The sequence below is a fragment of the Ictidomys tridecemlineatus genome, chromosome 4 (assembly GCF_052094955.1).
Source record: "Ictidomys tridecemlineatus isolate mIctTri1 chromosome 4, mIctTri1.hap1, whole genome shotgun sequence".
Taxonomy (NCBI): Eukaryota; Metazoa; Chordata; class Mammalia; order Rodentia; family Sciuridae; genus Ictidomys; species Ictidomys tridecemlineatus.
The window spans coordinates 183,324,112-183,351,959 of NC_135480.1; the positions used below are offsets into that span (position 1 = coordinate 183,324,112).

The 27,848-nt window shown below is 44.3% G+C and overlaps 1 protein-coding gene across 2 annotated transcripts in view; it reads right to left on the reverse strand.

Moving 5' to 3' along the window:
- The window catches only part of Abca1 (ATP binding cassette subfamily A member 1), a 134,313-nt gene that overhangs the window by 36,783 nt on the left and 69,682 nt on the right, over nucleotides 1-27,848 (reverse strand). Inside the window, exons 9-26 of one of the 2 annotated variants that reach the window (XM_021729402.3) lie at nucleotides 23,760-24,000; nucleotides 21,351-21,490; nucleotides 20,905-21,021; nucleotides 17,003-17,200; nucleotides 16,110-16,315; nucleotides 15,343-15,519; nucleotides 13,701-13,923; nucleotides 12,159-12,380; nucleotides 10,867-11,071; nucleotides 9,552-9,665; nucleotides 7,316-7,487; nucleotides 6,006-6,137; nucleotides 4,837-4,979; nucleotides 4,482-4,619; nucleotides 3,539-3,759; nucleotides 2,184-2,262; nucleotides 1,180-1,382; nucleotides 19-67 (exon numbers count right to left, since the gene is read on the reverse strand). In XM_021729402.3, the coding sequence (XP_021585077.1) occupies nucleotides 19-67; nucleotides 1,180-1,382; nucleotides 2,184-2,262; nucleotides 3,539-3,759; nucleotides 4,482-4,619; nucleotides 4,837-4,979; nucleotides 6,006-6,137; nucleotides 7,316-7,487; nucleotides 9,552-9,665; nucleotides 10,867-11,071; nucleotides 12,159-12,380; nucleotides 13,701-13,923; nucleotides 15,343-15,519; nucleotides 16,110-16,315; nucleotides 17,003-17,200; nucleotides 20,905-21,021; nucleotides 21,351-21,490; nucleotides 23,760-24,000 (2,980 nt within the window). Of the gene's footprint in view, nucleotides 1-18; nucleotides 68-1,179; nucleotides 1,383-2,183; nucleotides 2,263-2,289; nucleotides 2,363-3,538; nucleotides 3,760-4,481; nucleotides 4,620-4,836; nucleotides 4,980-6,005; nucleotides 6,138-7,315; nucleotides 7,488-9,551; nucleotides 9,666-10,866; nucleotides 11,072-12,158; nucleotides 12,381-13,700; nucleotides 13,924-15,342; nucleotides 15,520-16,109; nucleotides 16,316-17,002; nucleotides 17,201-20,904; nucleotides 21,022-21,350; nucleotides 21,491-23,759; nucleotides 24,001-27,848 lie in introns of both variants that reach the window. The other variant, XM_005329744.5, reaches the window with a different exon arrangement.

Below are 27,848 nucleotides of genomic sequence, written 5' to 3' on the forward strand. Positions count from 1 at the left end.
CCCTCTCAAAAGGGTTACCTGAGGTCTCAGCATCCACCCCACTCTCTTCAGCCACTTTGAGGAATATCTGAAAAATTAGAGTTGGTGAAAATATAAGTACCAACATTATGAGAATAGCCATCACTACCCTGACTATATTATTGACTTGCATATTACCACCTCTAAGACAAAGAAAGTAGAAGCTACATTTACTAATAACACTTGATCAGAGTTATTTGGGAGGTATTTTTGCCAGAAAACATTCCCTTAGTGGTGAGAACTATCAGTCCAGACAATCATTTTTAAAACACAGCTATGACATCAGGACACTGAGACAGAGGAAATCTGTTAAGAACCTATAGGAAATGAGTAAAGTGGCTTCTTTCAGGCTGTGGCTTCAAATCTTTTAGTAGAACAGCACTGTGCTAAGTTAGTCAAGACAGAATGGTCAGGAAGACATGGGCTCCCCATCAGTAGAAATATCATGGCAGAGGTCCAAACATCAGAGGAGAATCTGAATGAGGCCACTGATTTCCAAACTCTTGTCTATAGACCACTGTGTACAACATATACAGTGGAAGTACAGATTTAAGGCCTTACTTCCAGAAATCCTAATTCAAAGACACTAGAATTGAGACTTGGAATTTTTATTGTCAGTGATATACTCACATGGCTACTATACAATCTAGCATGGAATCACCAGGCCAGACAACTTTTATAGCCCTTCCAGCCCTCAAATTCTGTGATGTGTCTCTAAAGGGAGGAATTACTACTTCATAAAAACAACCTGGGTTTTGAAGCCCAAACTTCCCATTCTGAATCCCAACTCAACATCCCTGATTAGTTAATTTTCTTGTCTTGTCATGAGGATTACACAAGATTACAAAGGTTTAAAAAAGCAAATCAAAAAGAAACACCAAAAACATACAGCTCGGCACCTGGCCCTAGTAGACTATAAATGTCGGTCATTTCTTATGATGCATAAGTCCAGTTAACACAACCACACCAGGGGCAATCCTAGTACTTCTTTCCTGCCTGCTATCTCCGACTACAATCTTAATTGGTCCACTGCGGCCAACATTACCCAGATATCAATAACCTAAAATCTCAATGACCAACCCCATGGTGATCCTATTTCCTTCCTGTCTGACCTTGAGGTGGTTGGGGCTGCTATACTTGACAGTCAGCCACCCAACTTACTTCTTCCAAGGTAGTCTCTGAGATGCCATAACTGGATATGCCCAGGTCTGAGAGCCGGTCATCGATCTCATGGAAGAGTTCCACAAATGCCCCCTCCTTAGCAGCTTCATATGGCAGTACGTAGGTCAACTCATGCCCAATGTCTTCCACTAGCCGGGCTTCAGACACATGCTTCCTGATGAGGTTGGAGATGGCTGAGACATCTGCAAGGACCACAGTTAAAGATGGTTCAGTCATTTCAGAGGCTCCACAGCAAAGGCCAGTCATCCTCTTTGCCTACTCCTCAGAAGCCTGCTGCTTATACACCACACTGTCCAAGATATTTTAGCCATTCCACATGCTCAACTCCAAGAATTCCAGGGGACAAGAATTGTATCTCATTCACTTTATATCACCACAACTAGGCACACTGTGGGTACTCCATGGGTTATGGATGGATGGATGACTTGCTGAGGTTGAAGATCTGGTGTCTACAGCTTACACGCTGGGATTCTTAAGTAAAAAAACTTGAGTAAGAAAATCATAGAGATTTTTCAGCCTTTCCTAAGCTTTCTTTCAAAGGGAGCTTCCCCCTATTTACCTCAATAGAGGCTAACCAAACAGTTCATAGAAGCAGAAGTCTTCCTGGAAAAAGCCAGCTGTTAGAACTGAGCAGAGATGGCCAGGTCATGATTTCTGTTCCACATGCTACTGGCGACACTGGGCTCCCATATGCACTGCCAAGAAAAGCCTAAAAGGCTGTTTCTTATCTCCTAGGCTCTCACCTTCCTTATATACTAAGCTCAAATCCCTCCCTGCTGGCTTGACACTCAATGGCTCATCTGGTGTCCAGCCAGATCCACTCCCCTAAGGGATTCCCCAAACCCCAATCATCTCAGTTCTCTGGGACACTGCCCTACCAGCTCCCAGACCAAGCCCCAGGCTCCCCAGCAAGCATTAGGCCACCACCACCAAGCTGCACCCATTCCCACAGCCACCCAGCCCAGCCCAGCCCAGCAGCAAACCTTGAGTCAGCGCCACCAGCCTCTGCACCTCTCCTCCTCTGCCTCCACTCTGCCCAGCTGGGGGAAGCTCAGGCACCACCTGAATGAGAAACCCCAGAGTCCTTACCGATGGTCAGCGTGTCACTTTCATGGTCGCTGCCCAGGCCAGCATCAGAACTGCTCTGAGAAACACTGTCCTCCTGATGGCAAAGAAGGAGGTGAGAATGGGTCAGGGACCAAGCAAGGTACAGCCATCACCACCTTTGCCAGCGAGGGTTTCCAGAAGCTCTATTGTGTAAGAACTGCAGCAAACGCTTTTCCTGGTGTGCATGAAGCTGGAAGCCAGGGCTTTAGAGGCCACCGTGTGATGTGTGTGCCATGTGGACAGCCTCTCTTCCTGGGGAGAGTTATGAGCTACCAACAGAACTGTGGCTTGGCAGGAACGGTGCAACCAGGATTTGCCAATCATTGCAGGCATGGGATTTATCTGGCTACTTGTCTAATTCAATGCAACCTAAGCTTTAACATATGTTCAACCATTCCAGGACCCCATTAAAATGCAGATTCTGACTCAATAGGTCTGAATTGGACCCAAGTTACCGCATTTCTAACAAGTTCCCAGATAATCCTGATGCTGCTGGTCCTCATACCACACTTTAGTAAGGAGGCTTTAGTTAAAAGGTAAGTAAGTGGACAGAGTTCAAGGTTAGGATTAAGATGTATCAGGTGCCACTGGTTTCAATCCATGAATAAATCTCAGGCATGTACTATGAAAGAGAACATGTCTGGTTTGAGGGTTCTAGTCCCACCTGCTCTTTATTTTTTAGATGACTTTAAATAAGCTAACAAATCCCTACAGGTCTCACTTCCCTCATCTGGGATAGAAATCATGTATTGTCTTCCTAGAATTGCTCTGTACTCTGAGATGACAGGAAAAAAAAATTGTGACAAAACATAACTATTATTATTTTCTTTTACACCCAGTCTGTGTGGTCTGAAATAAGTGCTTCATAAATATTTGTGTTTTATAGTTCAAAAGTAAAAAATCAATGAGATTTAAAGATAATAAGCAGGAATAGCAGGACATTTTTTAGCCATCTCTTACCTCTTAGCTAGTCTCTTTTCTGCAACACAATAAAGTCCTGAAAGGACATTCTCCATTGCTCATTGAATAGGAAAAAGGAAAAATGGGACTCAACAAAACTAGCACTACGAGAACAGAGGGCTCTAGAACTTTCCACATAGGCAGTATGATGTGAAAGGGTACAGAGCAGGGAGACAGTGGCCACAACTTGGGTGAATGCGGCAGAGGTGGACAAGCCATCTGCAGCCAATAAGTCCCGACGGCCCAGCCCAGCACTGAGACTGCAGCTCACCTTTTTCAGGTATGACACAGTGCTGCTGCTATTTCGGCAGGAACTCAGGGAGGATTCCACATCTTTCTTGACCAGTGTCAGGTAGTAGCCTGTTCCCAGCTGGTTCTTCAAGAACAGGGAGGAGCCCACACAGCACAACTTCCCATGGGAAATGATGGCAATCCTGTCCCCCAGGATGTCTGCTTCATCCATGTGGTGTGTGGAGAGAATAATGGTGCGGCCTGCCAGACACAATACAAGGATGTGGGACACGTGAGTCCTGTCTTTTCTCATTGATTGTAGTAGCAAGGACTATAGAGACATTGGCAGGGGTGTAGGCAAGAAAGACTGAAAGCTGACTTCAACCTTCTGGTCATGACCCCGAGGCTGGCAACGCATTTATTTGGAACTTGCAAGGTGTCAGAAAGCATATTAGGTGGTTTATGTATATTCTTTAATTAATTTTACCCTTCATGAGGTAAGTACCACTCTTATTACAGATAAGGAAATGGGGCCAACCTAAGTGATTTTTTTCCAAAGTATCAGGGCTGCACAAGCTCTAAGCACACTGCCAAACACGTTCTTGTCCTTTCCCATTCCATTCATTTATTCATCCACTCTTTGAACAAACAAAATTAGTGTAACAAGTCAGAGACAAAACAATGAACAGAGCCTCTGCTCTCAGGAATCTATCTTAGCGTAGTATAATCACGATACACCTGTGTAAGTCTATACCATTTCTGTTCTTGCAGGCCCCTAGGTAATGAAGCATAAGCTTCAAGTATCTTACAACCAGGTCTTCCATATCCCTACTAAAGGCAGACACTGAGCTTTAAGAAAAGTTCCATTTTTTTTCCTTGAGAAGCAATTCTGTAACCCCCGCAAGAGCAGCCATGAGATACAGCCAGACTTCTCAAGAACACTTCTCTCCCCAAATCCGTGACTCAGAGTACACACTGGTTACCTTGTCGGTATTTCAGCAGCAGCTCCCATATTCCCCTGCGGGAGTAGGGATCCACACCAGCTGTGGGCTCATCCAGAATGACAACCTTGGACCCCCCAACAAAGGCCAAGGCCACAGACAGCTTTCTCTGCATCCCACCTATAAGACAGAGCAAGAGATAGGCTCCAGAACCAGCCCCACATAGTTAATGAAGGAGGAGGGGGTGAGAGATGAAGACAGGCACCCATCCGGGGACATAGCCCAGGAAAAGGGTCTGTTACCTTTCACCCTACCTGGGACCCTGGGCAGCTTTTCCTCTGTGTATGGATAGGTGGAGGAGGAAGGGGAAAGACAGGGAAGGTGCTCAGGGCCTCACCTGACAACTGACTTGTTTTGCTTTTCAGCTTGCTGGGCGGCAGACCAACATCCAGGGCCATCTGTTCCATCTCTGCTTTCACATGCTTCTGGGAAAGTCCCTTCAGGCAGGCATAGAACCAAATGTGCTCTTCCACAGTAAGCCTGGGGACAGAGGGGCAGGTCAGCTCTAGGTCCTGAGGATGCACCAGAATATAGTGTCTCCTGACCCAGGACAGAAAAGAATGTGCATGTTTTTCTTCTCTCCCACCTCATTCCTACATTTCTTTTTCGACTTATCAATTTCTTTTATTTTTATTTTTAGTGCATCGTAGTTATGCATAATAGTAGATTTTGTTTTTGACATGTTCATAAATGCATATATCATTTTTCCCATAATCAATCCCCAGTACTTATCCCCTTAATTATCAATTTCTAAAAAATAATCAAAAGAAAAGATTCAAGGTAGAACAACAGACAACAACAACATGAGCTTCTCAGGAAGTCAAAACTTAGAGGTAACAGATCATTTCCAACCTACTCTTCACAGGGCTGGCCACCAGGCATCAGCAATTGCAATTTATTTTTCAGGTCCTCAAAAATCTTACCCATAGTTCCATTAACCATGCTGGGTCAGCAGCATCCCCTGAATCTCAAAGAACTCAGACTCTGAGCAAAAGCAGGTTCCTAGGGAGCCAGAAGCTCAAATTGCTCACTTTAGATAGAAAAAATGGGTTTTCTGTCTCAGGTTTTCTCTGATCAACTACAAGGGCTCTCTGGGGTCTCACCTGCAGATGGGACAAGCTGAGTGGGAGCAAATGTCATGAGCCATAAACACAGGACCATGCTACCAAGTGTCCTTAGGCCCTGCCAGGGGATTGGTGGTGGAGATGGGGATGGTCAATGAACCAGAACTTTAGAGACAGGTGCAGCAGGGGAGAGGATGGGATGAAAGACCCTCCAGAAGCACATGATGAAGTCCACTGCTTCCCAAGCCCCCATTAGCCATCTGAACTGAAGTGACATCTCCTGCCTAATAGTCACCCCTGACTTTTCCTAAAACAGATCTCAATGTGTCTAAAGAGATAAGAACTGCTATCTCCAAAGAAGGCAAAATGCCTAACTCCCATTTCACTCATGACTTCTAAATCCAAAAAGGGGCCTCTCTTCTCAACATACTGTGATACTCACATGTCAAATAGCACATTGTGCTGGGGACAGACCCCCAGGTTCTGCCGGATGGTGCTCATCTCAGAGCGAATATCCTTTCCCAAGATGTAGGCCGTGCCGGAGGTGGGAGGGAACAACCCAGTCAGGATTGACCTGAGGACAAAATTAACAAATGCAGGCATCAGGGCTGACCCACCCCACCACTGCAGAGCCCATCACGGTGAGCACGGGGTACCAACCCCCTGCTTCTATTCCTTTATGATGGATCCTAATAGATCCCCAACAAAGCAAAATATGAGCATTTGAAAAATGAAGCCTCTAATATACAATGGAAAGTGAACCTTAAGATATGTATTTTGTATGCCTAACATTAATTATGTCCATGAAAAACAGATCAAAACAAATTATTCAAAGATAAAAAACAATGTCTGTTTTAAATTGGGTTTGGTGGTGCATGCCTATAATCCCAGCAGCTCAAGAGGCTGAAGCAGGAGGATTGAAAGTTTAACGCCAGCCTCAGCAACTTAGTAAGATCCTGTCTCAAAACAAAAAATAAAAAGGGCTAAGGATGTGGCTCAGTTCCCCTGGGCTCAATCCCTGATACCAGTAATAATAATAATAATAATAATAATAATAATAATAATAATAATAATAATAGTAATAATGTTTGTGTTAGATGGTAAGATATTCAAGTGTCTTTTAAAAAAATATTCAGCAGCTATATCCACAATATATTGATTTTATGTTTAAAAAAAAAAAAACAAGAAAAGAACATCACCCTCGAAGATCTACCCTTTGGAATGGTTGAGAGGCCATACTGAAAGCCACTGAGGCTAACTAGTGTTTTGTGGCCCTTACCCATTCCGGAAGCTATCAGGCAGAAGGTCCTCATGGGTGCCAGGAAAGGCAATGGGAGCCAACAGCCCACTTCCCACATCTGCTTAGAGACAGAGTTCCTGGAAATTGCCATCTCCCTCCAGTGTCTAATCTTTCTTTCCAGATTTCTGCTTTACACTTCTGACCAAACCAGCTCAGAAGGAGACCCTTTATCAAAGCTGTCATAGCCTCAGATTCCAAGAACACTGCAGAATTCTGAGCCCTACCTGGGATGGTCATCAAAACACCCACCCTGCTTTAGGCTGAAGAAAAAACATCTAGCAAAGACTAACCCTTGGAAAGCACACTATGATTATATGATGTTTTACACTTATCACTTCCTCATGTGCTCTATCCTTGCCCTAGCAACCAACCCCAATTTCCTCAGCTATGAATTTCTAAGGACACCGCAGAACCTTCTAGTGGCAGACTCTACGGCCACTTCCCCTTCTTACATGGTGGTTGTCTTCCCTGCTCCATTGTGGCCCAGAAAGGAGGTGATCTGGCCCTCATAAAAATTCAGCGCCAGGCCATCAACAGCCACCTTCATGCCATCTCGGTAAATCTTCACCAGGTTCTGAATGGACACACCCAGCTTCAGGTGGGTGGGTTCCTCTTCCATGCAGACTGTGAGAAAAGAGAGGAGAAAGGAATGAACCCACAGAGTACATTGAAAGTAGAATGTAAAGACACAGAGGGCTGCACTTGGACTCTTAGAGCGGCTTTTGTCCATAGCCACTCTGGTTTTATAAGCAAGCAGGAAGCTATACATATTTATTTAGGGCCCCTCTTGGCACTGTTGTCAGAATTAAATGATAAAGCAAAATTGGCAGCCTATTAAGGAAGAAAGACTTGACTAGCAATTAAAATATAGAATGCTAACTGCTGTTTTAAAAACACATCTGAAAATGCCATGGAACTATGACATGCATACCATGGAATACCACTGAGCAAGGAAAAGGAATGAACTGTTGATACACACCACAATTTGAGTGGATCTCTAGGAAACTCTGCTGGGAGATTTTATAGAGAGAGAAAGGGGGGCAGAGAGAGAGATATTTACATTGTATGGTTCCATTTCCATAATATTCTGGAAATTTTAAAAATTGGAGAAATTGGAAACAGATGAGTGGTTAGGTTAACAGGTGTCAGGGAGCCATAAAGAAGGGAGGTAGCTGGGACTGTTGATGGAGGGTTCCAGGGAACCCTTTCACACAGTGAATCTACAGTTATTTTAATATGAAAATGTTGAGGGTGTGTGTCTGTGTGTGTGTTTTACATGCAACAGAAGCTAAAAGGAAGGAGAATCTAGGAGGGCTGCTCCAGGGAGGGAATACTGACCAGATCTTGAAGAGTGAGGAGTTTAAACAGCAGGAAAGCAGGAGAAAAGGTGCCCCCCAGAGGAAACAGTACAGACAAAGGTACTGAGACAGAGAACAATGTGTCAGGTTCCAGCAGTGGCTGACAGGAGCTGGGTGCAGAGAGGAGGCAGGGAAGGAGAGTGGGAAGAGCAGGAGAAGCAGCAGAACAGTGTCACGTGTGCCACATGAAGGAGCTTCATACATTTACCACTGGCCATCAGGGGACGGACACACAAGAGATCAGCAGAAGAGGGACCTACTAACTACTTGGGAAGGTTCCACACTGAGTGCAAATGTAAACAGAGAACCCAGAAGACAGAACCTCTACTGAGCTGTGGGCATCTCTACCTGCTGCTGGGAGCAAGCGAGGATCAGGCCTCTGAGTAGTAACCAGTGAGAACATTAAGAAAGACCACCAGTGAAACTCCACATCATGTACAACCACAAGAAAGGATCCTAATTAGAATAAGCTACACTCCATGTATGTATATGATGTCAAAATACAAGCTACTGTCATGTATATCTAAAAAGATCAAATAACAAAATAGAAAGAAAAAAAAGAAACAGGCTGACTCTTGGTGCCCACCTACACAGGCTCTTACATGGGTTGCCAGGACAAGGCAGGCAGCGAGGCCTCCTTTACCTCTCCCTGCTAGCTTGTTAGGACAACATGGTAGTAAGAGAGGAATAAGTGAAGGTACAGTGATCAAAAGACACTTTGCAAGGAGCCAAGAAAACAGGAAATGTTCCCCAGGGACCCATACGAGACTCCCCATCAAGTTCATAGCTTTGGACATGAATGGTGTGGGACAATTTGGAAGGGATACATTGTGTGAGATTTCTTTGTCTTTAAAGTAATTTTGTTTTTTTTATGTGCATTCGTATATTTATTCTTTTTTGAATATTTTATTTTACTTTTATTGCTTCTTTTTAGTTAATATATGACAGCAGAATCCATTCTGACATAATCATAGAAGCATAAAATACGTATACATCTTATTCTAGTTAGAGTCCCATTCTTATGGATATTATGGTGGTGGGACTCACGGTGTTGTTTTCATAACCCAACATGGGAAAACTATGATAGATTGATTCCACTGTCTTTCCTTTGCTTATCCCCCCTCCCTTCCCTCCCTTCCCCATTGTCTAATCTATTGTATGTGGGTTCCTCCCCTTGTTGTGGTTAGCTTCCAACTATCAGAGAAATCATTGGACCTTTGGTTTTTTAGGACTGGCTTATTTAAAGTGACTTCAGCATAAAGTGCAGGATCCATCCATCACTTGCCCCTGTTAGCACCTGGTTGGAGGAGGGCAGGACAGCAGTACTTACTTTCTGATATTCCCTTCTGGCTAGAACCAGGATGGCTCTTCTCATCACTTTCCTCACCAAACCAGTAGGACTTGGTGCAAGGAAAATACCAGGGCCTGGGAATTCCATACTGGCCTGAAAGCAAAGCACACGTGTGATCCAAGCTGAGCACCATTCCTGTATTCCTCAGGTGTCCCAGCCAGCCCACTCCCTCCTTGACACACCCTTTGGGAAAGGAATAGACTGGAATTGAAGGGGGGGGGGAAAGGGAGGTAACCTTCAATGAAACCTATTAAAAACATGGGTAACCGATGCGATTCTGCAATCTGTATTTGGGGTAAAAATGGGAGTTCATAACCCACATGATTCTAATGTATGAAATATGATATGTCAAGAGCTTTGTAATGTTTTGAACAAACAATAAAAAAATAGTGTACATTCTGCTTTTCTCTGAGGCCCCCTAACAACCCCCTGAGGCAGGCACCATCGTCATTTTGAGGGGTAAGCAGCCTACATAAGGTCACTCAGCCAATGAGTGAAGGACTCAGAATTCGAATCCAGATCTGCAATGATGCAGAATTTCATATTCAGTGAAGGAAGTTCAGGAAGGGGTGATCAACATCTCATGTCTACCTCCTCAGAGGAGAATGAGAAGGTGAACTACATGGAACAAACCTTCACCCTCCCACAGTTTCATCTTGTATGAAAACATATCCTAAGACTGGTTCCTCTTGGACTTGGTCAAGAAGATTTGTTAATGAAAGTATCAAAATGAGCTTTTATTGAATATTAATTTGATTTCAATCACATGTAAAGGCTTAGAGCCAACAGATTGTATTATTCACAATCTGTAATCAGGGTAAAATTTACCCTCTCTGGGGACATGGAATTACAGAATTGAGTCAGCACAGGGAGGAATCTCCTGGCTTGCTGATCCAGTGTAACCCAACTGGGTTCACTTCTGAACACCAGAATTTAGGAGCTGAGTGACCTCAGGCAGGTTACTTAACTTCTCTGAGTCATAGTTCTCTCATTTGAGGAATAACAGTTATAACAGTAAAACTTCTATGGAGCCTTTTGGGAATTAAATGAACCATAGTATGTCAAACACTGCATAGTGCTGAACACACAGTACTCAAGAAATGATGGCCATAGTAGTAGTATTTTTCAGCACTGGTTGCCTCTACTGGAACTATTTGTTTGCCATAGGTCTAAAGTCCAAACCACTTTCCAGGGAGCCCCATGCCATGAAAAAATTCCAGCACAAAGAAAGGGAAGCTCTGCAGCCAGAATTCTTTCCCTGACAGATGCCAAAGCAGTGAGGAGCTCAGTGTACCTGGAAAGACAGCCTCAATGTACCAGGTCATCACCCCATAGAGGAAGGTGTCGAACAGCATCATGGAGACTGAAGTGGTGAGATTGAAGCCATCTTCCTCCACAGGGCTCTCAAAGAGGTTGTCCCACTGCACACCAATGCCCTGCTCCTCAAAAAGGGCAAAGTACTCACAGCCAAACCCAAAAGCCACAGGAGACAGCAGGCTCTGAGAGAAAGAGGCAAGAGTCACTTATCTAGTTCATCTCATTCCTTGTCTCTCCCATTTTCTCATGACATAATAAATTCCACACTTGGAGAAATTTGAATTTGCAAAATAGATCAATTATAGGATATAGAAGTATTCACCTACAGAGTCCCTTTAGGGGAGTGGGCTCCCTTACAGCATATTAAATTATTCCATTTATAAGTACTCATTATGCACACACATTTTATAAATTCATGCAAGATAGCATGTGAAATTTTTGGATTTTTATGCTTCCAAGGATGCTCCAAGACTCACCTATCCAGTCCCCTACTCCCACCTCCTACCCATAGTGACATTTATCAAGGTCTTTATGGGCTCCCTGCTCAGCCAGGGAACATTCAGGATCTTGTATAATAGCCTTTTGGGGTTGCAGATGTCTATGGGGCCCAGACTGAGGCACCTGAAGCTCCTTATGAGTGACAGTCAGTTTCCCTTATAAGTGATCCAGGGGGCAGCTGGCAAGTGCTCTCACAGGGGCTCTCACACCCTCAAAGGCTACTCCTCCTCTGTTCAAGGAAAGGAAATATCTAACTCAGGGATTTGTGGTTCACTGACTCCTAGTCTCCCTCAGTTCATAAAATATTACTCAAGCCAAACACCACACTGGACACGAGGAAGGCAAGAGTCAAGAATGAGCCATCTTTGACCTCAAGAACCTTCATGTCTATTTGTGGCCATGACTTTGCAGCCAGTTTAAACATGGCCAACAAAACTGGGAGGTTGAGGGTGGAGATGGCATCTATTGCCGAAAGCCATTCCCCAATGTACCCCCAACAGGTTTAAGGTACAGTCTGATCCAGGAAGCATTCCATTCCATTCAATCCAATCAGCATTCATGGAGAGGACTAAACATAAACAATTTCATAACACATAGTCCCTGCCTTCAAAGGACTTAGGATCTAGAACTACGATTCAAGTCCTTTTATAAAGCAACTCTTTCATCTTGTATTCACAGCTTGTTGCTTGGATTCATGAGCAACATCAGGGGAGGTCAAACACCTGCTGTGGCTGTGACAACAACTGCTGCAGAAAGGCCAAAGTTACTCACCGCGAAGATCTTGACTGTGAAGCCCACATAGTCCTGCCATGCCACGCACAGGACATAGGGCAGGTACAGCGTGAAATAAATGATGCCCCCACAGGCTGCTGCCAGGTTGGCTCGGGAGAAGAGTGTGCTAATCAGGAAGCACTGCAGGATGGTCACCACAGCAAACACAGACAGGAAGACAAACACCACGCTGGGGTCGCTGTAGGGCAGCAGGTTTCCTAACTGGAAAGGAAAAGACTCGTTAAATGTGCTGCCTCCACAAGCCCAAGAACTCACTTGCATGATCTGCGGGATCTGCATTCTTGACTGAGAGAGAAAGCAATCAAATCTTGATTCTGTAGTCCTGCTGTGGGCCTTGGAGAAGCTTTGACCTTCCTTAGCCTCCTTTCCTTGCATGCTAAATGGGTCATTTAATGAGAAAGTAATAAGGCAGCACATGGAATGTGTTTTAAACAATGTCTGGTGTCAGTAGCTACTTATGCATAACAGACAGTAGTCAGTGTTAAAGTGAAAGTTAGTTCCTGTCCCGTTGCACTCCCCACTCTTTACAAACATTTAATTTTACATGATATATCCTTATATAAATAAGTATGGAGAAAGAAAACTGGGAAGTACGTTAGTGTATGGGACAAACACAGAACGGCACTGCCCAGAGTCAGCTTGAAGGGAGGGCTGACTATCTGGCTGTCACAAGGGGGCCTCCAGGTGTCAGCATCTCTGGGTTTGTCACAGCTAGAGAGAGCCACCTGGCCCTGGGGCACAGCCTGCCCAGGGTGGCCCATATCCAATGAGTGACATCTTGGGTAAGCTAAAGAACCGAACACTTTGGCTCAGTGCAGGATGCCTGCATCTGGTTGCCCCCCAGAGTGCTCCATGACACTGGCCCCACATCACAGCTCCACTCCTCCCTCTGCCAATTCTTCAGGCTTCATCTCTTCCACAGCTGTTGATCCCTAATGAATTCCCACGTGCCATATTCTGTCTCAGCCTCTGCTTCCAGACAACCTTAACTGCACCAACAGTTGTCCTTCTGATTATTGGTTTTAGAAATTCAGTAAGAGTTAAAGTGTTAAGCTAAAGGTGGGCTACTTCAAAACTAAAAAATAAAATCCCAACTCAATCTCTGACAGAAGTTCAGGATCTCCAAGGTCATCTCACGACTGACTTGCTTAGTTTAATTCTCATCGCACTGCAGAGAAGCATTTCCAGTGGCTCAAATCACCACCTAATACATCTAAGGAAAGGAACAGCTACACTGTAAAACAGACAGTGGGTGCGGTTAGATGTTTGCCTGTCCTGGAAAGCCTCAGCCCTGGGTTCTGGTACACCTTAGCTACGAATCAGCTAGGTGGATCCTCGACAAGTCACTGCCCCTCTCTGGACCTCCCTTTCTCCAACACTAAGATGAGAGGATTACAGGATATGGCAGGTAAGGCTCCTCCTTCCCTCCTAGAGTTTTGGCTTTTATTCTTCCCCTCCTTTAGCTCATACTGGGCTATTTGGGAGTTCCCTGGCCAGGAAGAGCAAGTGAAGCAGCCTCACCTTCAGGATGACCACTAGCAGGCTGGCACTCACAAGCAGAGGGATGAGGCTACTGATGAACCAGCTAAACCATAGGATGCCGTTGTCCAGGCCCATGATCCGCATGGTCTCCTTCAGCCTCGCCTCCTTCTCATACACGATGCCCTTGATGATCACAGCCACAGAGTAGATCCAGGCCAGCGTCATGAAGAGGGGCATTGAGCGGCTCATTACCCGCAGGAAGCTAAAGGTAGCAAGGAGGAGCAGGGAAGAATAAGAGACAGGTAAGAGCCATGGGCCAAGGCCTCTGAGCCTGTATGCTAGAGAAGCACCACATTTGGACCACTTGGGGCAGGCCCCTAGACTCCAAAATATACAGGTTTGACATAGAGAGAGAAAAGCTAGGCTAATGAAGTATTGCCAACCCAAATTTCTTTGGAGGCTTGCTTTTAGTAACTTGGTAGCTGTGAGATGGTGTTAAGCTAAAGCTAAAAAATAAAATCCCAATTCAATCTCTGACCGAGGTTCAGTATCTCCAAGGTCATCTCACGACTGACTTGCTTAGTTTAATTCTCATCGCACTGCAGAGAAGCATTTCTAGTGGCTCTTGTCAGTAATATTTCAGATTCCAAACTAGCACAAGAAACACAGTGCTACAAAGTAAGGGGGCACAGATTTTGGATCCCAAAAGCTGAGGCTCAAATCCCCTCTGTACTGCTTATGAACTTACTACATGACCATAGGCAAAGGCCCTTAGTACCTCTGAACTCCAGTACCCCCATCCTAAGACATCCTTCCTAAAGTAAGCCTTGGTGTAGGGCTCTTCGGAAAAGTCTTCCTTTGAAAAATACTATCAAATCATTTCAGGTTAAAAAAAAAAAAAAACAGAATTTCTAGTGGCCTGGAAAAGCTAGAGTTCATTATACAAGGAAATGGGTAGTTCAATGCAAGAGAGAGCAAATGCAGGAGAGGAATACTGCTCCTTCACACACACACACACACACACACACACACACACACACACACACACACACCCCACAGAATAAGAAACTATCCAGAATTTGGGGACTTGACATATTTGAGATGCCTGCAATAACTACATCTACCTCTGCCCATTCTTTATGAGAAATCATTAGCTCCCAGGGCACAGTTCCCATAATGAGAACTTGGCTGCTTAGTGACTAAGTGCTAAAAGAATATCTAAAAAGACTAAAATAAATAGGTTTTGTTCAGTCTCACATGCATTGTTTCAAAATGTGGTGCAACAATTATTCAGAGGAAACAGACAAATCTACAGGAAATCTGCTTTTACAGATCTGCCATTCTGAATTTGGGAGAATGTGCGTATATGAATTTGCATGTATTTGTCATGACAAGTTTTGCAAATTGGGTAAATTTTGACCAAAAGTGTAAAAAAAAAGAGTATAAAAAACAGAAGTGCTGGTAACCACAGATGAGAAAGGAAGGAGGATTACTAAGTGTGTGTACAATTGTGTCTCTCTGCCATGTGAATGGAACTACTGACCACTTACATCTGGATAGTTATTTTCACTTTCTCTCTCTCTCTCTCTCTCTCTCTCTCTCTCTCTCTCTCTCTCTCTCTCTACTTGGAACAGTGTTAACTGGATATTCAAATAAAGCTGGTAGTTTGCTGGTAACTTACATGTCATCGACATAACAGGGGTAAGGCATCTGCTGCACATAGACACCAGTTTTCTTCTCAGTGCCCGTCAGTACCCTGATGATCGCCTGCTCCACCACATCTTGCAAGTAGGCGAAGCCTCCCCAGACGTACCGCATATCCTCAAAGGGGTCAGCCCGAGGACCTGGATCCCAGTACCTAAAACCAAACCACAGGTGATTGAACAGTCCTCAGAAAACCTCCAATAAGAAAATCTCATCCCCACAATCCCACCACCTTTGTCAAGCCACTCTCTTTTTATTTCCATAACTTAATTTCTGGTTTCAGTCAATATGTACATATATTTTTAAATAGACACAAGCAAAATAAACAGACTACTTTGGTTTTTATCCATCTTCCATTTAGTACCTAACACTGCATGTAGTGGATAAGCCAAAATTTACTTAACCATTTCCTTCTTATTGGTTGTTTGCTCCTTTTCAGAAAAATGAATAATATTAGCAAGAAGAACCTAAAGGCTTTTTTTCCCTTTTCTTCTGTTATCTTAATTTCTTGAGATTAGTTCCCTTGAGTGGAAATGCCGAATCAAAAGTTACTAATATTATATGACCTCCGAAATCATAGCCCCCAGCAATAAATGTACCGTTTTATCAAAATCATACCGTAACCAGTGATTTTTTTTTCCCTTGAAATTTCTACTAAATTATTAATTCAAATAAAGAAGCTCTAGACATAACAGCTGTCTTGACTTCCCCGAGACTGGGCTGGTGTTGTGGGATTCAACTTACCCATCCTTGATTTTGTTTGTTCTCTCCACATTGTCAATGTCCATTCGGATTTTGTACTTGACGTGATGGGGCAGCTCGGCACTGCCTGGAGCAATTCCTGTGAACACGATACCAGCCCAGAACTTCCTCTCATCCAGCAGCTCCATGGACTTGTTGATGAGCCGGACCTCTGTGGGTATGGGTTCCAGCTTGTTCAGGTTGACACACTGATAGAAAAAACAGGCTTCGTGAGAACACTGGGGGCCAGGAAGCAAGCAGTGGCCCAGGCAGACCCCACCCCGAGAGGCAAGAACTGATTGCATGACTTAAACCCTGACGATCTCATCTCTCTAAAGTACTTTTCCAGTCTTAACCAAGAATGAGTCTTTTCATTTTTAACTGACATTTAAGAGAAATGCTGGAAGAATCTAAAGAAAAGTTACTTATATTGATTTTTGTGGGGGAACAGAAGTTGAAGCAATCATTATATCTTATTTCCTCTGTTGAGTCATAGCAATAACCAACTAAACAGATCCCATAAACCCTTTATTCATCCCTACAAAATGCCATGATTTTCAGGATTATATTTTTAATATTTAATCTGTCCCTAATTAAAGCTCAGCTATCTTTCAAAAATAATGATTTTTTAAGGAAATATTTTTACTGCCATTACGCATGCCAGGAAACCTAGAAGAAAATGGATGGAAACACTTGAATCCACACAGAATAAAGCTGGACTTAACCAACATTTATAGAACGTCTTTTATACTCCAAACTGTTAGGCTTGAGGGATACTGCTGGAAATGGGACTGTACATCAACTCAAAGCTTTCCTCCTGCCTCTGACTTTATTGCAACATAATAAAGAAATGAGCCCTAGGCTTTTTCTAAATGATAGACACAACAGATCCTCACCTCCATGAAGCGAGATATGGTCTGGATTGCCCTGTTGGTCTCGTTGAAAGCTTCTCTCCAGGTGTACACAGAGCCATTGGCAGACTGGACATCCTCTGGGTACTTGGCCAGAAACGCCACGATGTCTTGGGCTGTCCAATCTAAGCCGTCCAACTGCTGTTCCCAGAAGCGGTCATTGCTTCTGCTGTCCAACAGCGTCTGCCATTCCAGAGGGAACGTATGAGTGGTGATCTACAACTACATCTGGATGAACACTTACACGATGTACCAAACCCTGGCATATACACTGTCTCTCTGTGTGACTTCAAAGAAATGTTTGAGGTACATTTTGGTGACCCCATTTTACAGGAGAGAAGACTGAAGTTTAAAAATAATGATCTTAACCACAGCTGGGTCATCCTGCTAATAGGCATGGGGCTGACTCAAAGTCAGATCAGTCTGAATTCATAGTTCATATGCTTCCCACTGTACCTAACAGCTCAGGCCTCCAATATTAACTGTAACAATGGAGATAGCTAGAAAATGTTAAGTGATTTATATACTTTACATCTCACATAGCTCCATGAAGGAGGTACCTTTAATGCTCCCCATTTCACACAGGGGAAAGCTCGGGTTCAGGGAAGTTGCCTCTCATATAAAGACACAGTTCATAAGTAGCAAAGTCCTCTGATTCTAGTGCACCCATTTTATTGAATACCTTCTTGTTTTGAAGATCAGTCTGATTACCCAAATAAAACCACTAAATCTACACTAAGCCCATTTTTACTGCTTAATTTAGTGGGTGGGGGGGGATGATGCTGGTTAAAACAAATGCAGTCTTTTCCAATCTCTGCATATATGGTTCATGATGTGAAGGAGACCCATTTTCCATTCCTTATTCCTCCCTCACCAGTTGGTTGCTTGTGTGGGTCAGTGTGAAGGAGAGGGGTAAGTCAATCTGGTGCTCAGATAGCAGACCCACATCCAGCAGAGCTGGAGCGGAGGTCTGCAGAGGTATACAGCCAGGAAAATAAAGCAGTTGTAAGCTTGGCAAAGATTCGCAGCTTTCAACACAGCTTCAAGCGGGAAGAGGAAGCCCTGGTTTGTACTGGACTGGCTCTCCGAGGGTCTGAAAACTACCTTTGAAAGTCAATCTTATTTTCACTAACATTATAAAATTTTCCTCTGTGGTCCTTCATTTCCAGGCCCTGTTGTCTGTCACATCATAATGATTTTACAGAGTACATATACTGTAATTTCATTAACTATTCCTGAACTTCTGAACATTTAGTCTATTTCTGATTTCTTGCAATAGCAATTATTACAGCAATAACATTTTCTTTCCTATGGTGAGGTCTTTAAAATGATTTCTGTAGGATATATCCCTGAGGGTATATGAAATGGAGGTACCTGGATGGCATGGTTTTTGAAACCTTCATTCAAAATTGTTTTCAATAAGGAAAAACAATTTATGCTGTCATCAGTAAAGATTAGTACTTATTTTTGCAAACAGATACAAAACTGTACCTCCCAGAAGTACACAGAGGCAATTCTGAAACTACTTTATTTGGATGCATGAGACAAATAAGAGTAGAGTAAAGGGATATGGCATTTTGGGGTGAGGCCTGCCCTATTAGATGTGGCTTCTTAAAGCAATATGGCCAAGGAGGAAAACAAGAGCAGAGTGATGTGCTCAGTGACATCACTGACCATGTAATAGTTCTGGGAGCTTAAGAGTGCCCTTGGAGTGTAGGCAGAGACATACCAGGGCCTGGAGATGAGGTGCCAAGAACAGCTCAGTAAAGAGCAAATTAGCATCAAAGGTTGCTGGCACTCAACAAAGAGAAGTACCTCCAGATCTACAGGGTAATGTAATAGGAGCAGACAGAGCCAGAGACCACAGAAAGAGAAGAGCTACCCCAACAGAAACAGAAGCCTCAGGCATTGCCTCATGTACCAGAGGCCAGGCTGCAGGAGGTGCTGAGGACTGAGAAGCCCATGCTTGTGAAGTTAAAGAAACACTCCTTAAGTCCAGAAAAGAAAGCCACTGGACAAGGTTCCTGTGATTCTAACCCACAGACTGACAACTTCCAAGTCAGTGTCCACAGTCCAACTGCCCTCCTGCACTATGATCCCAGCAGCCTGCTGGACATCCCCACCAGCCTGCCAGAAATCAAGGATCATCCTGGTGCCTCCCTCAACCAAGCAGTCAGCAGGCCTCCCTCCCTATCTATGCCTTGGCCACTCACTTGCACAGACACTGCCCTCGTGTTTACCCAATCTCCCATCTTGCCTGTTCAATCCATGTCATATCAGAATAATTCATCTATATCTCTACTTGCTTAAAATCCTTTCATAACTGCCCCCCGGCAAGCTTAAAGATCCAGAGCATGACACACAAGGCCCTCCAAGGCATACTATGCCTTTCCCTCCAGCCTCCACTCCCCTGCCTCCTATCACACATGCAGGATTCTCCTGATCATATTTCTGAAGCTGCCCTTAGGGCTCCTGATCCTCTCAAGTCCCCAGATCTGCTGCTACATGGTAATCTCACTGGGCACCTCCCTCTGGTCATGCTGCCCTCTCTGGCCATACTGCCTTAAGAAGCCACACTGGGCAGGGCAGACCTTACCCCAAATGTCACATTCCTAGTGCCAACACGACCACCATCATGTATACAAGGGCCTTTTGCCTTAAGAACTGGGTGCTTACAAGCAGTTGGAGATTCCAAGGCAAACTATCAATTTAAGAGCAGGGAAACATCTACTTACTCCCCAAATTAAAGCTCATGGAATCCCTTCAACTGGGCTCTTTATCATTCTGAGACCAGAGCGAACAAGTCCAACTAATAGAAATATAAATTCCAAGAAGAAGACCAGGGAGAAGAACTCTGAGACCACGCTTAGCTCTACAGCACTGTTGGTGAATAGATCATGTGACTCCCTTTCAGGAGATGGACTGAAGCCCAACGGAGAGCTATGCTTAAGGGACATGAGCTATTCCTGTTATTCAGTATCAGCCCATACCAGTCATTGTTCATGTTTTCCTCACTTGAGTCCCGTGTTTTCAAAGGTCCCAATATAAGAATTTTGCACACGTGTAACAGGATTAGTGCAGCACAGGAGGTTTGGGTTTCTCCATCACAGGATGCTTCTTCCTTAGTAACCTGCCCTCAAGGGGATAGTTCTAAACTTCAAAGGAGTTCCCTCCAGATGGGTATAGCTTCCAAAACCCCATGCCCCTTGGGTCAATGAGGTGCAAAACAAGCAAACTGGCAAGAGTCTCCTTTGACTCTTAAAGGCAGCAGAGACAATAAGAAGCATATTCCCTCACCATGGAACAGGAAATAATCCACAGGTTCTGACTCAGCCCAAGGCAGGGATGATATGATTAAATGACTCTCAGGCTCAAGCAAAGCAGACATTCTGTTCTTCTTGGGCTGCTCTGCTTTTCAATCTAATTGTCTCCAGAGCACTTATCTCCTTCAAGGGGCTTGGAAGCATTAAGTGCAATTCCTGTTCCACGCAGCAGTGGCAGTTCTGCACTCGTGCAGCACCTCAGGGACCAGTATCTCCAGCAAGTCTGCATGTCAGATGACGCTTTTGCTCCCACACCTTCTTCCAAGACCTACCTCCAGTGAACGAAGCCAGAAATGAAAATAGGGTCCCGCAATCACCAAACTACTTCCCAAATCAGTCCTTTCTACATTTTGTAGGAAACAGGTATTGATGCTGAAGTGCACAGGGTTATCGCTACACTGTGACCTCTGCTTCTGGATTGGGGGGGCAGCCCTGTGGATGGAGCTATGCTCACTACATCTCAACCGATGAAACAACTCTCATCTCAGTGACTTCTGGCAAAATGACCGAAAACTCACCTCTCTAGGATCAAGCCAGTCACAAAGCAATCAGAGGGACACTCACCCGAACAAGGTCCATTTCTTGGCTATTCTCCATGAAGGTCCAGATCTTGGGGCTGAGCTCTTCCCACATGCCTTCCAGGTCATGGAACACAGCCAACTCCTGGAAGGTCTTGTTCACCTGGAGTCAGGTACAGAGCCAGGGGCCACAGAAGAGGAGAAGCAGAGATGGTGAGGGAATGCTCACTAAAAAGATACTCCATCATAGCAGCCCCTGCCCAATCCTCTCTCATCCCCAAGGAGTGTCTGCCTGAAGCTATCATTCAAATACCTAGGCTCGGGGAGCTGGTCCCCACACAGCTGTGGGCTGGATCAGACTTGAGGTTTCCACTATTTAAAAGTCCCAGAGGCCAAGAGCATATGCACACTCCATCTGAACCCACCTTTATTATTTTTGCCCCTACTTCTAACAGAACTCTGGGGAGGGAGTCTTGGGTCTGGGCAGCTTACCTCTGCCATAACCTGCCTCGTGGCCGGAGTGTCAGGTGTATACAGAATCTTCCCAACAAGCAGAGGCTTGAGAGCTTTCCAAATGATGCGGGAAAGAGGACTAGACTCCAAATTCTTCATCAAATCATTGCAATAAGGAGCTACAAAGATGATAGAAGACACTCATTCGTATGCCTGGTCATATAACTGGTAGGAATTTACAAAGGTTTGGGAACGAGAAAGACAGTCATGGATTCAAATCCCAGCACTACCATGTAACAATCACATATATAATGTTACTTTCCTGAGTCTCAGTTTGATACTCTGTAAAAAAAATAGACTTCATAACTGCTACTTGGTAGAGATGTGGGGAGGATTATCTGAGACATTTTCAGTGAAGCCTCCAAAATGATGTTTTGTAAATAATCAGAGCTTCTTGTAACGTACAACTGTGCGGGATCTAGAAAAAATGTTTTTACCATGCACAAGACCTCATAACTCTAGACTCATACTCTCATGCCAGCCCTTGAACTCTCTTTTCACTGAAAATAAACAAGATTCCCAATGAGCAACCAGAGGCCTGAATTCAGACTTTAGTTTTCAAAGAAAAGCCAAAATTATCCCTTTAATTAACAGACCTCATCACAAGTATGCTGACATTTATAAAAACCCCAAACTGAAAAATCCAAAGTTATAACAGACCAGTGGGGTTTATCTCTGATATTTTTTTAAAAGTTCATTCTGGGTTTTTCAATTTGTTTTAGCTTTCATTTTGGTTTTGTGATACCAAGTAACTTCTATATGCTTCAAAGATAATAGAATTGGTATGCTGGGGATCCATCTCATGGTGACACACATGCTAAGCAAGTGCTCTACTGCTGAGCTGCATACTCAGCCCCAGAATTTTTTATGGAGAGGATACTCTCCCAATTACAACTATTGCACAAATGAATCCTCTCCTGAGTTGATTTGCAAGCTGGGAGAGGAGAGGCTGTGGTGTTTCATAAAGCAGTTTTAATGCCATTCTTTAGGGCTTGTAAAGCAACTTGCAACTGTCTGGTGTTTTACTCGAGAGAAGAATAGAAGGTTCTAGTGTTACAATAATGCACAAAAAGCTGTCTCACTCACTGTCTGAAAGACACACCAGTGGCTGGAAATGGAGAAAGGCTCAGTTGCTTCATGTTTTCAGAGAAAAGGATGCCATTGTTGAAAACTAACACTGGATCCCTGCTGCCCCTGGTGCAAGACTCACATCCCCATAAAACTGCCCAAGTGTGGCAAGCAGATATGGAGTTACAAGGTTCTTTAACACTGCCTGTGGCTGCGGACGCAAAACAAACAGCAGATCAAACGCCCAAGTGTGATGGTACACACATGCCAACAGGTATTTTAAAAGCAGTGTGGTTTACAGGAAAAGGCCCAGAGCCAGAAGAGTTTGGGCTTGGATCCCAGCTCTTTTGAATTAGCTATGATGTGGTTTTGACCAAGTCACAACCTCTCTGAGCCTGTGAAATGTAGGGTTATAGAACCTTCCCTGCAGGGTTATTGTGAGGGTGAAATGAGATAATTTACAAAGAAGGCATGATCCATATGAAATTTTGCCTACATGTTAGATTCTGTTATAGTTATTGTTAGGGTTATTGCTTTGATTGATTTTTCAGTTTTTACTATAAAGCATAACTCAACAGTAATATTTGTAATAATAATAATAATAAAAAGAGCATCATCTCATCCTTTTTTAAAAAAAAATTCTTTCCAGCTTTAACAAAGTATAATTGATCAACAAAAAATGGTATATATTTAAGGCATACAACCTGATGTATGAATATATGCATATACTGTGAAGCAATTACCAAAATTCAGCTTGTTATCCACACCTCACTTAGTTATCTTGTGTGTGTGTGTGTGTGTGTGTGTGTGTGTGTGTGTGGTAAAAGTAAATTTTAAGTATACACCACAGTGTTATTAACTATAGTCACCCTACTAGACATTAGTTCTCCAGAATTTATTCATCTTGCATAAAACTGAAACTTTGCACCCTTTGGCCAACATTTGCCATTCCTCCACACCCAGGCTCTGGCAGCCTCCATTCTACTGTTTCATGAGCTTGATTTTCAAAGATTCTACAAGTAAGTGAGATCATATTGAATTTTCTTTCCGCCAGTATCTCATCACGATTACTCTGGGAGCCACCTTCCAACATCCTCCAGAAAGCTAGGGAGACTGGTTTTGGGTGGTTTTGATGAACACCACTGTGCACCTAAGATGTGCCAGGCCCCATTCAAAGAACTAGGGGAAATTAGCTGGTTAAGAAAAGATTCCTTCCTGAGCTCATTAGGAGAAACCAGACACGTCAATGTCAAAGGCTGCTACAGAGACCAAGGTAAACGTGAGGAGTGGGGACAGGCTTTGGGTGGCACAGACACTCACTTGTAGAGTTGTCATAGAAAGTGTCAGCATCTTCCTCAGTGCCATTGCCTCCGAAGAGGGCTTTGTAGTTGTTGTCCTCATACCAGTTCAGAGACTTGATCTTCAGCCCCCCACCCTCTGGATGGCCACAGACGATGCGGGACACAGCCTGGTATATCTGGGTGGAGGAGCTGGAGCTGTTCACGTTGGTCAGAAACAACACCTCCTGTCGCATGTCGCTCCAGCTCTTCATGCTGAACAGCTGATGTCAGGGACAGGCAGGAAGAGGAGTGTGAAGGGGAAGGCAAGCCAAGGGCACAGCCACGGATGGGGACAGAGAAGAGAAAGAAACACTTTATTCTCTTAAAATCCATGTCCCAGAACATATTTTGTCTGACATCATCTCAAAGCCTTGTGATGGGCTTGCTAGAACATTCCTACCTTGTCTGTGGTCCTAGCATCAGCAGCATCTGCATTGGACTATTTGAAATGCAGATTACAAGACCCCTCTGCACCACAGCAGAAGCCACACTTGAATTTTTACCAGATACCCAAGCAATTACCCCTTAAAATGCCCATTAAAGTTGGAGAAACAGAGAAATTAATGGAGCCCCTGGGATGGCTTATAGGAGAAAATGCTTTCTGTAAACAGCCATTCCTGACGGTGGATGAGTCCCATCATTGGCTGAGTCCCGTCGTTGGCTGCTGACTCAGTGAGGAAATTGAGGAGCCCTCTTCTGGGAGGGCATGAAGTTCCCTATCCTGGTCTCAGTTACGTGATAGGCAATGGAAAAAGTTTAAGGCAGGGGATCTGAGTCTGAATCCTAGCTACAACCCTCACTGGTTTACAGCCTTAGAAAAGTCATTGCATGTCTCTGAGGACCCAACTTCTCATCCAGACAACAAAGACAAAACAGCATGGTGAGGAATCATTGCACAGAAAAGTCCCAAACAGGATGAGTCAGAAGCGCTAGGCAGTCAGGGGCTGTGACTGTGACTTAGTCAATAAGCATCAGTAACACAGCCAGTGCCTGGTCTCACATGCAAATATACTCCGGCACCTCGGGGGTTCTTGGCCCAACTGCTGTATGGAATACTTCGTATTTCCACATATTTCACAATAAATCATTAATAAACTCCTAACTCATTGAAAGGTCACTGTATGTTCTCCCCACCTGGGAAGACTGGGCTGTGGAGAGCAGGGGGAGAGACTGCAGGATCCCACCCACCCTGAAGAACTCCATTTGCCCAGTTTTTCTACCTTTCTGAGGCTGCTGGTTCCTGTGAGTAATACAGTCTAAGACATGGTAGCTCCTAATGGTTGCCTTCTGCCTCCAGATAGGAACCAGCTTCTCCAGGGTGGGTCAGATGTCACAAAGATTTCTCTCCATAGAGGGAGCATCTAGCATATCCCCCAAGAACACAATTAGGGGAACAGCTATTCCTTGCTTTATCTTTTCATAACCTGTATGGGACACGCAGTCACGCAGAGGCAACCTTTCCCTTTGTCAGTCGATGGACCACCCCTAGGGATTTTTAAAATGACAAGGAATCAAAGCCACTGACTGAGCTTTCCACAGGCTGCCTCACTGCCACCTCCCAACCTCAAGAACAAAATGCTTCCCACAAAACTCCAGCCCATCTTTGGAGACAAAGATGGAGTAACTATTGAGTTATTCCAAACTGTTGGTTTTTCCCAGCACTTGCCTTAGGGGTAAACTCCTGCTCAGTCTCCTCTACCTGCTGACTCACAGGGAGGGTGGCCACTCGTCCTCCAGCCCACAGGTGGCAACAGTGACTGACAGTGTTTGATAACCATCCCAAGTGAATGAACGAGCCACCAACTTCCTCCTTTCTCAATCCATTGCAAGGTGTTCTTTCTTCCCTGCCCCAGCCTCAGTCTCTTCTCAGACCGGCAGTCAGAGTGTAAACAAGTCTATAAACCCCAGGTCACACCACAGCCCCCTCTGCTCCAAACCCTCCACTGGCTTCCCATCTCATGTGGTGAAAATCCCAACTGCTTGTGTCATCTCATCTCTGGTCACCCTCCCACTAGCTCATGATTTTCTAACCACACTGATCTCCTTCCTGGTCTTTAAACAGGTCTTAAGGGCTTAAGCATGCCCTGGAGTCAAGGTCTTTGCATCTGCTCTTCTTCCTGCAGATAGTCCCCCCACCCATCCTCATCACTCCCTTTCAGATGGCACCTCATGGCTCTCTATGCCCCTTGCCCTGATTTATCTTCTTGCACGTATCCCTGCTGTCACACTGCACACTGACCCCTTTATTGCTGTCTCCCACCCCATACAAATCCCTGAGGATAGAGAAGTTACTGTGTTCACTACTGAGTCCCCAACATCTAGCAATGCCAAGCCCCTGACTGGTACTGTGCGGGTGTCTGAGACACCACTTCTCTGTCCTGCTTTCTCATTCTTGTCCAGCACACCTTCCCCATCACCCAGGTGTGAAATTCACATCAGTCCCAACACGTCTCACTCCTAAAGTCCCCCAACTGCCAAGTCTGCTAATGAATATCTTCTTTCTTTGAAGAGTCTCCTTTCCATCTTAGTTACTATCAAGGTTGGTGACAAATTCTTGAAATAGAAAGGGACCAATGAGAACATGAGCTTTGGAATCCAACAATCCCTGGATTCAAATTTCACTTTTGAAATTAACTCACTGGGCAACTTTGGGAAAGTTGCCTCATTTTTCTGAGCCTCGGTTCCATAACTGTATAATGGGTACAAGAAGATCCACCTGATGCTGCTCGTGGTGGTGCACACCTGTAATCTCAACAGATCAGGAGGCTGAGGCAGAAGGATTGCAAGTTCAAAGCCCTCCTCAGCAACTTAGCAAGGCCCTATGCAAACTCACTGAGACACAGTCTCTAAATAAAATATAAAAAAGACTGAGGATGTGGCTCAGTGGCTAAGTGTCCCTGGATTCAATCCCTGGTACCAAAAAAAAAAAAAAAAAAAATCCACCTAAAATTTGTCATGCGGATCATCCAAGGAAATAAAGTAAAAATGCCTGAACCAAAGCAGATCTTCAAAATATGCAGGCTCCCTTTTTCTTTTTTTTTTTTTCTTTCAAGGCTAGTGTTTTGGTGAAAATAACTAACCTTCTTTCCAAGCATTGACCAAACACAGAAGTACATTTTTTATCTTCTCCCATTTGTCTCACAGAAATAGCAAGTTAGACAATGAATAACTTGTGATCAAAGTGACTTGAAGGTGTTCTATTAAGAGAAGCAGGTGGCCCTCACTTATCCTAGACCAGAGCAAGCAGAGCCCAGGAAGCAGCTGCCAAGGGAAATGCACATCGTTCGGCTGCTGACACCACATCAGCAATCGGAACATCATGTGTTTTCAACTATTTTTTTTTTTACCCCAGACAAAAACTAGGACCAGTGATGTAAATGAAAACAACTGTAACAAACCCTGAGTTTCGAGGCAGCCTCCCTGTTACTACCCCTGCTCTGCTTTCTCTATGGACAGGAATGAACAGGGTAGAGGAGGGCTGTGAAGGAACCTGCCAGAGCAAAGCAGGGCATGTCCACGTCCATCAAGAGGGCCCTGGGGAAACAGCTGAGGCTTGCAGAGCAGTTTCTCTTTCTCTTTCTGTCTCCTGGAAGAGCCCCAGTTGGCACAGCCTTTCCACCTAGCCAAAGGTCACCAGCCTTCATAACCAAAGTGCAAATAACAAGTGGGAAGAGGGGTGCTCCTAAAAGGAGGCTGGTCCGAAAGCCAAGCCTCTGCTGTCAGAGACACATGGGCAGAATTAAAAGAAAGACATATATTAAAGGGTTGGCATGTGGTTACTCGGGGGTTTTCTGTATTTTCCACAATGAACATGCAATACTGTTATTGTCTGAAAACATCAATTATGATATTTGAAAAAATGGTCCAAGTATTTTTAAAAAGTGAGTCAAAGACAGCTAAAAACAAGACCGGACCAAGTTTGAGAAAATTTCTCCACATATTACTCTTTGCCTATGTCCTATACATTAAAGCCTACATTGTTGATGACCACTGCCCAGCTCAGCCACTAGGCATGATGGCTCCAAACAGCTCTTCCTTGCCCAATCTAACTTGAACTGAGCCTGGGAGT